At 36.4% G+C, this 13,067-nt stretch overlaps 1 protein-coding gene across 5 annotated transcripts in view; it reads right to left on the bottom strand.

Moving 5' to 3' along the window:
- LOC105033361 (CDPK-related kinase 3) overlaps positions 1-13,067 on the bottom strand; it is a 44,645-nt gene that overhangs the window by 1,305 nt on the left and 30,273 nt on the right. For 4 of the 5 annotated variants that reach the window (XM_010908124.4, XM_029261291.1, XM_073246420.1 and 1 more), the window contains 2 exons: positions 9,903-10,010; positions 9,709-9,771 (listed from right to left, as the gene is read on the bottom strand). In XM_010908124.4, coding sequence (XP_010906426.1) covers positions 9,709-9,771; positions 9,903-10,010 — 171 coding nt within the window. The remainder of the gene's footprint in view (positions 1-9,708; positions 9,772-9,902; positions 10,011-13,067) is intronic. The other variant, XM_029261290.2, reaches the window with a different exon arrangement.

Here is a 13,067-nt window from a genome sequence, read left to right as displayed (position 1 = left end):
AAATTTTATGCCTGACAATGCATTAAAAAGTCAACAGTTTTTAGAATCCATTGTGTTTCATTTTGGTAAGAACTAGAAATCTAGCTCTCAGATGAGCTTGCTTTCAGAAATTTCGCCAACTTCATTTTGGCCCAATGCTGCACCAGCTGATCTACAAAGCTTTGCCACCCCAGATTTGACCGTTCATCTATTTCAGAAGATAATGCATTATTCCTAAGCAGAGTTCTGAACTCTGCTATTTTCCAAACATAAAGAATAATTGCAATAGATGAAGTGGGTTAGATCCCTCTTAACAAACCATAGAGGCAGCAAGATGAACCTGCATTAGCTGGCACTCACTTCACACTTACATAAGTTAAGAGCAAGAAAGAAAGCTAAATCTAGTGCCAGGGCACGAAGACCATAGTTCAAGAAAATCACAAAAAGTAAGCAGAACACATCTAGAATTGATTAGTTTTTCAATGAAATGAGTCATTTAGTGCTTAATACCACTAGTGGTGGTGATTCTGTATTATGTACTTGCAATGCTTTACTTAAATATGTACCTTGATTTAGGGGCTGTAATTGATACCCACCAATCCAATTGACTCTAACTACTTTAAGAATAAGCAAGTTGGGATCCTAAAACTGGTTAGTTTATTGGATTTGGTTTTACTATGGCAAAGTCAAACTGATAAGCCATTCAAAAATGGATAATGACTTGCACAAATAATATATGGTTATTAGATATGAATAGAAACTTCACGTCTAATCAATTAAATTGATAGGGACCACCTGGTAGAAATTATGGGTTGATATGGTTTTAGGATGCTAAGGTGGCTTAAACGATTTGCCGAAAGTTTAGATTAGACCTGAATTTTCCATAAAAATTAGCTTACAAGAAATTTATTGTTCTTGAAGAAAATTGGTAATGGATAACTATTATCTGAACCATCGTTTAGGGTTCTAGGCTCTAAATTGGAGTCCTATGATCATATGCAATTGAGTAATTAAAATCGAGAACCAGATGGAATTCTTGGGGAAAAATCCGATGTTCTATACAAGATAAAAAACCTATGGGAAATGAAAACTTGGATGAACTAAAAAGACCAATATTTTTTATCAAAAAGTATCTAAGAGAGACAGTGTAGGATGGCCTTGATTAGGGAAAATCCAGGGATGCTTAATGGGCTGTTTTGGGCTGAAAAAGGTAGGAAATTTGTGTAAGATGCTTGGGTTGATGTTGGTATATGGATAGAAAGCAATTTGGGTGCAAAACAGGGCGAAAAAGTTAAGTTTTGAGGATTTTAGTTGAGCTGGAAAAGGAAAATGGGAATAAAAATTTGTTTTGTTGGTGAATCTGAAGTCTTATTGATGGATGATGGCTACAGGTTTGTTGCTTTTGGTTGCTAGGGTTTTAATGGGGATGGAATTAAATCTGAATTTGAGGATATAGGGTGCTGTAACTAAATAAGAAGAAGAAGAAAAAGATAGATCTTCCAGTAATCACACCTAGAATCCTGTAGGCATCACACCTATCGTTAGAATTGTATCACACAACTCTAAAAGAAAGCATAATTGCTTAGGAAAAATCTCAAATTTTTTATTCCCTTCACAATGACAGATTATAGCCCAATTTATAGAGTTCTAACACTACTACTATTAGGACTTGGACTGCAAATAACATCTGTAATTTTGACTAATAAGACTCCACTAAGGAGCATAAATAAAGCCCCAAAATATAAAGACCCATGAACTCTATCTGTCCATGCCCAGAAAATCTGGAAAATTACAAAAATATTCCTGATTCTAAAAACTGAAGAAAACATATATTAAACTGAACCAACATTATTGTGCTACTGAAAAACATAAAAATTAAGATTCTATAATGACTAGTTGACCCTAAGCAAGGTCCCAAGAGGGCCCCATATCATCCACACATTCCAAATAAAGGCTTAAGCATGAGAACCAATCTTAGGATGCCCTTTATAGATCTTCAATGGCTGCTGCCAACATCCGCCATCATCTCTTCCTAGCTTAAGATGACTCGACTCCGGCGAGTTAAAAGCATGGAATCTATCTTATACATCATGATCATGCTTTTGGAGCTCTTCATCCATCATCGGTCTACACTCCAAAAGCAGATGCCCTCTCCATTTGACAAGATACTTTTGGTAAGCACCACCTCTTGTAGAAATCACTTGATGGTCAATAATGTCTTCCATCTCCTCCAAACATTGGACTGGTGGAAGTCTAGCAACAGGAGTGTCATATTGTTTATCATCATCATAGCCTTAATACAAAGTGAGATCTTCAACATTAAAGACATTACTAACCCTAGTATCTTCGAGCAAGTTAAGAATATAAGCATTAAAGCAGATTTTTTGAGAATCTTATATGGATCCACACTTTTTGAATGAAGTTTCTTGTATGCACCCTTGGGATAACATTGAAGTCTTTAGGATAACAATGAAGTCTGATTCGCATGATAACCATGTCCCCTCCTTTGAAATCAACAAATCATCTCCTCAAATCAGCATGTACTTTATAGCCTTCATTGCACAAAGCAATCATTTTTCGAATCTCATCATGTGGCTCATGAATGTGCTTAGAAAAGCTTCAGCTTCAACACTACAACATGCCTCAATAGGTAAAGGTACCAAATCAATTGGCTTCCTTAGAATTGAACCTGTTACCTACTATAGTCTCAAAAGGACTATTGACCTATAGTTCGATTTACCAAACTGTTATAAGCAAACTCAGCTATACATGATCCCATATGACCACCAATCAAGGTTTTAAATCTCGTGGGACAAAAATATCCTAGTTTCTCCATGAAACGGGACATCCCACTATCCCATCCTGTCCCATCCCAATAGCGAGCTCAATCATGCATCCTGATAGATATCCTTCATCTACCTTCTTCTTTCCTTTCTTTCTCTCTTCTTTTTTCTTTCTTTTCCTCTAACTTCCTTTCCTTTTTTTTCTTTTCTTCTCCCTTCCTTTTTTTTTTTCATTTTTCTTTTTCTTTCCTTCTTCCTTTTTTTCTTTCTTGTTCTCTCCCTACGTGGATGGGTTTCGGAGCCCCAAGCCCATCCGGTTCCCATTTTCTCATAAGAATGGGATGGGATGGCCAGGATGCCTCCCATCCCGAGACATAAAACCTTGCCATCAATATAACAACAAAGCAAATCACCCAAACTCCTATTAATAGCTTTCATTTGACCATCAATTTTTGTGGATGAAATGAAGAAGAATAATATTATAGCTCCTATAATTTTCGGCAACCCAAAAAGGCGAACAACTTCCTTAAAGAAGAGTTTAGCAATATGGAGAGCATCAGAAGTTTTCGAACAAGGAATTAAGCAAGCCATCTTAGCATAGCAATCCACAACCATAAGGATAAAATCTTGGATGCTAGGGGTCTTTGAAAACCTCAGAACAAAGTCCATGCTTAGATCTTGCAAAGGCCATGTGGCAAAGGTCATGTTTTATAGACCTGCATTTTTCTTTTTTCCCTTCGAAATTTGACAAGTCCGATATCATGAAACAATTCTAGCAACATCTCGCTCTGAACTAAGCTAGTAGAAATGGTCCTCAATCACTACAATGGTTTTATCTCTTCCAAAATGACCAGCCATCCCATCGGAATGTAATTCTCTAATGACTTCTTCAGGTTAAGTATTAGGCAAGCAAAGGCGAGTTCCTTTGAAAAGATACCCATCACATTAGCATGTTGTCCATCCATCAAATCAACATATATGATATTGAAATCCTTACAAGAAAAAAATAGTATTTTTTACGCAAATCAAAACCCACAACTTGGATAGCCAAGAAGGAAAGAATTAGTGCGACTCGATCCACTACATGGCTGAGAGCATCAACTGGCTTATCCTCAGTTCCAGCCTCATGCTTAATAACAAAAGCGTATTGTTGTAAGAAAGAAACCAAATTGCTATAGCAATAGCTCAATTTCCTTTGAGAGTAGATATATTTGAGAGCTTCTTGGTCGGAATACAATATAAACTCCTTAGGAATAAGATGTTGCTAGTAACGAAGTGCTTGAACTACAACAAAAAGTTCTTTGTCATAAGTCGAATACTTTTGTTTAGCTTCATTTTGCTTCTCACTAAAATGAACTGGATGGCTTTGGTTGACTAAGTACACCTATACCAACATGTGATGCACAACAAGGTGCTTCAGTCATCCTTTTCTTAACTTCTTCAAATGCCTTTGTTGCTGCCTTGGTCCAACCAATCCTTTCTTCAAGCAATTAGCGGTTGGAGCCATTATAGTGCTGAAATTTTTTATGAACCCCTTATAAAATGCAGCTAACCAATGAAAACTTCAAACTTCATGCAAAGTAGAAGCAATAGCCACTCTCGAATAGCTTTGATCTTTTCCAAATCAACCTCCACTCCTTCACAAGAAACAACAAAGCCCAAATAAGGCAACACTTTATGTGATGAATGAACACTTCTTCAAATTTATGTAAAGCTTCTCTAGGTGAAGAAATCTCATAGCTTGTTGTATATGAGAGATGTGCTCTTCTTTGGTCTCACTATATATTAAAATATCATCAAAATAAACAACCACAAAGTGGCCAATAAAGGGTTGTAAGATATGAGTCATCAAGCGCATGAATGTGCTAGGGGCATTAGAAAGGCCAAAAGGCATGACCAGCTACTTATAGAGACCATCCTTGGTCTTAAAAGCTGTCTTCCATTCATCTCCAGGCCTTATATAATTTGATGATAGCCCCTCTTCAAAAGATAATAGAACACTCATAACATCCAACATATTATCAAAATGAGGAATAGAAAACCAATACTTCATAGTAATCTTGTTAATAGCTTGCTATCAACACACGTATGCCAAGAACCTTCCTTGGCATAAGTAAAGCAGGAACAGCACATGGACTCAAACCTTTGCAAATATGTCCCTTAGACATCAGCTCTTCCACTTGCTTTTTGAGTTCATTATGCTCACTTGGATTCATGTAATAGGCAGGAAGGTTAGGCGATTGAGACCCCAGTACAAGATCTATAGAATACTAAAAATTATGCAAATGAGGGAGTTCATTAGGCAACTCTTCAGGTGCTGCCACAGAAAACTCAAACAGCAACTTAGTCACTTCCGATGGCATTTTTGAGTCACAACGAGTAGCAATTTCTTTCACTTCTCGAGCTACTACAGCACAAATAACACCTGATTTCTTGCTCTCAACTTGAATTGAAAGTGCTTCTTGGTTAGGATAGTGAGGTGCATTTTCTTATGGTCAACAACAAATTTAGCCTTTGGGTCACCAGCTTTCTTCTTTTCAGCAATCTAGGAACTTGGTTTCTTAAATTTCTTGATCTTAGCTAAAGTCATAGGCTTCAAAACGACTGTCTTTCTCATCAAAATAGAAAGTATAAGTGTTTTCTTTACCATAGAATGTTGCACTTCTTGATCATATAGCCAAAGGTTGACCCAGAATAACATGAGTAACATTCATAGGACTCACAGGACACCATATAGAATCTTTGTAATAGCCAGTAGAGAAGAAGACAAGGCATATTTGAGTTATGGGAATATTGTTGATCCAAGCAACCTTGTATAGTTGAGGGTGTGGTTCACTCGGAAGCTGGAGGTGCTCAACTATGGATGCCGAAAGCAATTTTCACAAAGATTTCTCCATCAATAATAAGCTTCTTAGCTTGTCTCCACAACAAAACAGAAACCGTAAGAAGTACACCAATTGAAGTACGCCACCAATCTTCTTTCTCCACATTTTGGGGCTGCAAGTATCCTTTGAATAATGGAAGGGAGGAAGTATCTACCTTTTCCTCTTCCAAATCGTCAGTTGCATAAATCCCTATAGCAATCCACACTCCTAATTTTCTTGCTCTTGCATTTGCTCATCTTCTTCTTGTCATTCCACCCCCAACATGTAGGTTATTCTTTCTTGGACATTGATACCACGTGACCAGGCTCTCCACCGTTAAAACAAATGTTTTTGTTATTTTTCCCATTAGGTCTATTAGTCAACTGCCTTTCCTTGGAATCAGCCCCATAAGAAGAAGGCAGCATTGACCCCATTGGAATGATTAAAAGAATATGAAGTTGCTGAGTTCATGCTAGAATTTGCATTATTAGATCCCTTAGCTGCAGGCTTCTGAGCTTGAGACCCGATTTTTCTAGTAATAGGAATCTCAAATACTCTTCCATGCCTAGAGCCAATTGAAATGCATGTGCCACACCATAAATTGGTTGTCAAATTAATTCTTGACTTATATCAGCCCTTAAACCAGCCTTAAATCGAGCAAGCATTTGACAGGGTTCTTCCACAACTTGGTTCCCAGACTTCAATTCATCAAACCTTTGCATATACTCTGCTACCTACATGCTGACCTGTTTCAAAGTCACAAGTTGTTCACACAACTAATCATAATAATTTGCCAGCATATATTTCTCACGAAGCTTGGCCTTCGTCTCTCGTCATGTGCTTATTAGTGGCTGCCCCACCTTCTTAATATCACCTTCAACACCAGTCCACAAACTTTTGCTAAGCCTACCAGCTTCATCTTGTAAAATATCACTCTTCGCTCATCGATCATGTCGTACCATGCAAAATACTCAATAGAAGCCAGCCAATTGGAGAATATTGTAGGATCAAGCCTTCCTTCAGAATCTAGAACCTCCATTCTCTTTGTGATATCACCAGCTGTATCATATGGTTCATTGTGAGCTCTTTCCAAAAATCCTCTAGCCCACTCAAGGTTAGGATTTTGACGAGCTCCTTGGACAAAAATAGTTCTCGAATCATATCTTTGGAGAGGATTCTCTTGCCGGTTTTCAAGCTGATTCTCCTGATTTTCAGCATTATTGTTACTTTCAGGTGATTCTCCTGGAGCACCAGCTGTTGGGTTGCAACAAGGTTGAGAAAGCCAGCTTTCAATGCCATCCAATCAAGCATTTATTCCATCTAATTGCTCCATGATTCTGAGTAGCATCTCATCTCACTGGATATCAGTCAGTCTTCCCCTAAAAGGCCTTCCTGTATGTGCCAGCATGTTGCAAACCTCAGCTTTGATACCAAACTGGTGTAGGACAACCTTGATTAGTAAAATTCAGGGAAGATTAATGGGTTGTTTTAGGCTAAAACAGGTAGGGAATTTGCACAAGATGCTAGGGTTCATGTTGGTATATGGATGCAAAGCAATTTGCGTGCAACATAGGGTCAAAAAGATGAAGTTTTGAGGATTTTACGAGAGCTGGAAAAAGAAAAACGGGAATAAAAATTTTGTTTGGTTTATAAATCTAGGTTTATAAATCTAAAGGCTAATCAACTGATGGGTGGCCCCAGGTTTGTTGTTTTTGGTTGCTAGAGTTTAGTAGGGATGGAATCAGATCTGAATTTGGGGGTTTAGGGCGTTATAGTTAATGAAAAAGAAGAAGAAAAGAGAGAGATTTTCTAGGAATCACTCCTAGAATTCCATAGTCATCACACCTAGGGTTAGAATTGCATCATGCAACTCTAAAAGAAAGCATAATTGCTGAGAAAATCTCCGAGATTTTTGATTGCCTTCATAGTGAGAAATTACAGCTCTATCTATAGGGTTCTAATGCTCCTACTCCTACTAGGACTTGGACTCCCAATGACAAATCTATAATTTTGACTAATAAGACCCCACTAAAGACCATAAATAAAGCAACAAAACATAAATAGATCTAAAATACGAACCATGAGCCCCATGACAGCCCACGTCCAGAAAATCTGGAAAATTTACAAAAGTACTCTTGCCTCTAAAAACTTAAGAAAATGTTAATAAAATGAACCAACGTTATCGTACTGCTGAAAAACATAAAAGTTTTTATAATGACTAGTTGACCCTAATCAAGATTCCAAGAGGGCCCCATATCACCCAGCACATTCCAAATTAAGGCTTGAGCATTAGAACTAGCCTTAGGATGCCTCTTATAGGTCTTCAATAGCTGCTGCCAACATCCTCCATCAGATAGCTTACACTTAAAAAAGAAGATAAGAGGAAAAAAAAGAAGAAAAAGGAAAAATGGGGGAAGAAATAGATAATAACTTATGGCCTTCAACATTAAAAAATCTAGGCTTTGCACAAAAAGTTTGAAGGTCCCACACCTATGCTACAAATTTACACCTAAAGAGGCACATGGAAAATCAATCAATTACTTCATAACTTCTTTATCAAATCTATTTACACAAAGAACCAGATCTACCAATGGTGACAGCTTCTCAAGATTGTATAGTCCTTGTGCAATTGGACCAAGCAACTTGAGATCAAACCCCACCTTCACAAAGGTTTTGGAGATTAGAGGTATCTAGGTAAGGATTCAAATCCCAGCAAGACGTCCCGCGAGACATCGGGATGAGGTACCATCTCATGTGTCGGGACAGGGCTGTCCGGCTAGCATCCTTGCATCCCGATCGGGACATCTTGGGACATCTCTTGTCCCAAGTGTTGGGATAGGATGGAATGGTGGCACGTCATGTTCCATAGAAAAATCGGGATAGCCCCGTCCCATAGGGTTTAAAACCTTGTATGTTGTATCTAGGCTCTTCAATCGAGAGAGAGAGAGAGAGAGAGATGGAGGATGAAGAAGAAGACAACCTCCCTCTTTATAGACCTCCTAATCCTAATTTCTGGCTAAAGTTTACACCTAAATGAAAAAAATAATGGTGACCCTATATAAGAGAGGCTCCCCTCGTTGCAAGGTCTTCGGAGGGCCATATGTACGCAGAATTATCCTTACATATAGAGAAGCTGTTTCTATATTTCAAACCCATAATCTCCAAGTCATAATGGATCAATCTTACCTTGCAAATTCAATACACTCTATGTTTAAATAACAGATTACCTAAACATCTTTAAAAAATGATGCATACACAACAATTAGTTAAATTCAGATTCTATACACTTTAAATATACAGATACTGTTTTATATCAAGATGCGTTCATGGACCTATAATACTTTGTTCAATAATCTATTTGACTGAAGGTTTAAATTCTCAAAAATGGGATCCGCACCAGCCGGGTGCTAGTATGATATAGTACAAGTGCATACTATATTGTAATGATATATGATACAATAGTTGGCACTAACACAATAAAATAAAGGTGACACTAACTACCACATGTCAATGCAAAATGATACCAATGGGCATACCAAGTACCAATCTATCACTAATACGTATAGTATGCTAAAACTAGTATGATACGATACTTTAAATCCTTGATGAAATTAAAAAGCAAGGTCCAGAAAACCAATACTAGGAATCATACTGATATATTAGAGGTTTGGTACAGTACAGTACAGTACACACCTCTACCAATATAGGCTCTTGCACTATTTTCTCTCTCTCTGCTATGGTACTACCCAAAACCAAGTGGTACAGGCTGGTACTGGGCAATACGGATAGTTCTGCTCGGTTCAAACTAGTATAGACCAGTTTGACTCATATATCAAACTAAACCTCGGCATCATATTAAGTTACCTTATTCACATGGTACAATATGGTCTGTATTGGACGATATGGGTTGCTACAGCAAACCTTGTTGTCAAAAAGAGTTTTGGAACACAACAATCAAGAGCATATATAACAACCAAAACCAAATTAAAGAAACTAGATGAAAATAACTTTTTAACAATAAAGACTAGCACAAGAAGGGATTTAGGTGACTATTATAACTATTGAAGGAATATATGACGCACCAATTTCAAAATATCAGGAACCTTGGACTCTTTCATTGCTTCAGTTGCATTTTGCATGAGAGCCTAAATTATAGTGGCATAAGATCACAAAAGTACAATCAGAAAAAATAAATTTAATTTATTGTAATAGTAGTCTCTTCTACCATTACCATATCCTACTGCATGTTATAGAAAGTCAAATGCCCAAAACTAACCATCTGAAAATTTTCGAGGGAGACAAGCCCATCTTCACTTGGTTCTAGTAGCTTGAATTGCAACCTAAGATACAAGAGCACATCCTTTGGAAGAGCTTTAGATAAAGCCTGTCAAAAGCATCAAAAGGTCAAAAACTATAAAAACCAATTTCCATGTGGCACATAAAAGGATGGCCTAGTGCACAAGACTCTTTCGTTATAGGGTTAGGGGAGGGTTAGAAGTATGCAGCCTTACACCATGTGCGGAGAGGTGGTTTCTATGTTTCAAATCTATAACCTCCAAATCACAATAGAGCAACCTTACCATTGCACCAAGGCCCACCCTCTTTCTTGTGCCCCATGATTTAGTTAAAACAATAAGCAAAGTTTTGCAAAACAAAATCCTTATCAAGGTCTGAATAATTAACTATGTTGCAATCAGAAATGTTGTAACTGGAATCACAGTTGCAAAAAAGAATATTCCTCTTTGGTTGTCTATAATTGAAAATTGAAAAAGCAAGCAATTTGGTTATATGATGCCGAAAGAGATACCGCAACCCTACAAATAATCTGGTAAAGTTATCCTGTGGGAACAATGAACTTCTTTCTTTTTTTCCAACTATAATTTTAGAATTAATAAATTATCATATTATTTTCATAATCATAATAGAAAACTAATATTGTTATTAAAATATTAATGGATTATTATAAAAATAATTACTAAAGTAATTTTAACACTACTGAATAATTTGGAATTATATTGATAATAAATAATATTACAACTATAAATATATATTTGCAATATTATTATAATAACTAATAATTCTTATATAATAGTTATTCTAGTATAATTTATTTACTTGTTATATAATTTATTTACTTGTTTTACAGATTGTAACAAATTGTGGCCAATTTTGCGTACAGATCTAATTGCATTGGACCTTTCTTCCAATTTGAATGCTGCCTGCAGATGCAATTGCAGACATTGGATGGCCATTTTAGATGCTTGCAATTCAATTGCAGCATTTCCAATGGCAGCCTGTCCAATTGCAGGCAAACAAGCAGCACCCAAGGGGCCTAAAAATTTGAAGTCATGTGCATTTATCTATACATGTGCATGTGCTTGCGACTGATATTGAAGCATTAGTTTAAATCCATCCTTACCATTTAAAAAGAAAAATATTTATTTGAAAATTAATTCATTTTAGCACATCAAAAATTCTGACTCACTGCTAGCCCACCCCAATGTTGAACAGAGAATATCCCTCTCTAGTGTGGTCATTCCTTCTCCAATTCTAAAATAACTAGCATGAAAAAATATTTTAAGTTTCTGACAAATCATATCAAAACATAATGCCAAATAGTTACACACTTACATATCATTTGCAGAGTTAATTCAAACTACTTCCAAAGTTCATCAATTCTCATCTAATAAACTTGTCTTCAAATGAAACTAAGCTGATCTCAGTTGAAACATGCAAAATAAGACATAATTATGAGCTATACAGATGCAAATAGCTTTGCTAGTTACCATCCATCCTTTCAGATTTTTATACTATTAAAAGCTTAACTTGTTTTGGTTTTAGTATATAAATTTGCAATTCAACACATAAAACTATATAGTTTCATTGAAGAAATTATCAACTCAAACAATGAAAATGCCGTAATATGCATTTGTTATAATATTATCTACCAAGAATTTCACATATATTTTACATTTATGCATTTTTTTTTTTTTTGAAATATTAGGAGAGCACTTATGGTTATCAAGGGATCTCAAATAGGTTGTATTTGAGAATGCAAAAATGGCAACTGTATTTGCAAGAATCCATCACTCTTCCCCATAACTTTGACCACTATGTGATCTCTCTCCAACTTGTAACCCCATCCTATTTACATCTATCCTTTCTTCTAAGTAAACCAGGCCAATTTATGTTCAAGTTGTACCTCTAACATTTAAAGAAATCCAAATTAAAAAGTTCATGTTCATGCTCACTGTTAGAAAATATAGTATGTAATATGGTTAACATAGTATATAATATGGTTAACATAGTATGTAATATGGTTATAACCATATTAGATTATAACCATATATAAAGGATCTTATAGCCATATATTGTTAGACAAAATTCAGTACGTAATATGATTATAACCATATTTGATTATAATCATATATATGAAGATCTTACCATGTTTAATAGTTGTCCAAATACATTGTATTTAAATACCTATAAAAGCCCTTTAGAGGCTAGATGAAATAGACAATCAATTTTTCCTCTATTCTGTTTTTGAACAGATTTTTTTCTCTACTCTATTTCTCTTCTTTTCTATTTTTGAACATGGTATTAGAGCCTTGTTCCTAATCAAAATGCAGCCATCTCTGGTGCCGCACGGTCCCCTTCTCTTCTCTTGGTTTCTCCTTGTGCTGTTCAGCCGCTCTCTTGGTGTCACTTAACTGCTGGCCTCTCCTGCTGCTATTTGATCTTTCTCCTACTGCTACTATTGTTCAGCCTACCTTACAGCAGATCTATTCTTCCTTGCAGTCACTTAGTCTTTTGTGCTGTTCAGCCTATTCTTTTGAGAGATCTTCTAGATTTGCTCAATGGCCTCTTCCTCGAATGACCTGAAAATCACCTCTCTTGGTACCAGTGTCAAATTTAATGGTGCCAATTATCTTCTTTGGTCTCAAGCATTTCACTACATGGTGGGATCCCATGGAAAACTTCACCTAGATAAGGAACCTATTGATAGTGCTGATTTAGTGGAATTTTACAAATGACAAGAGACTGATTATGCTGTTCTTATCTGGATGTTGAACAGCCTAGAGCCTCATATTGCTAACACTGTGATGTTTCTATCCACTGCAAAAAAGATATCGGATTTCTTGAGGATGACCTACTTTCAAGAGAAGAATGTCTCAAGAATCTACTCCTCTACTCAGATATCTTTTCTTTGCAGCATCAAGGATCTACTATCTCTACTCAGATATCTTTTCTTTGCAGCAGGAAGATCTCTCAATTCAGGAGTACTACAGTATTTTTCAAGAAAAGAGGACTGAGCTTGTCCAGTATCATTCTCTCACTGTTGATATTTCTGTTCTTCAATAGCAGCGTGAAGAGTTCTATATAGCAAAGTTTCTTTCTGGGCCTAATCCCTCACTCTCTCATGTTCGAGCTCAACTCATGA

Source organism: Elaeis guineensis, chromosome 12 (assembly GCF_000442705.2).
Source record: "Elaeis guineensis isolate ETL-2024a chromosome 12, EG11, whole genome shotgun sequence".
In the NCBI taxonomy this organism is placed as follows: Eukaryota; Viridiplantae; Streptophyta; class Magnoliopsida; order Arecales; family Arecaceae; genus Elaeis; species Elaeis guineensis.
Note: the sequence above shows the minus strand (reverse complement) of the source record. Positions and strands in the feature narration are given on the sequence as shown.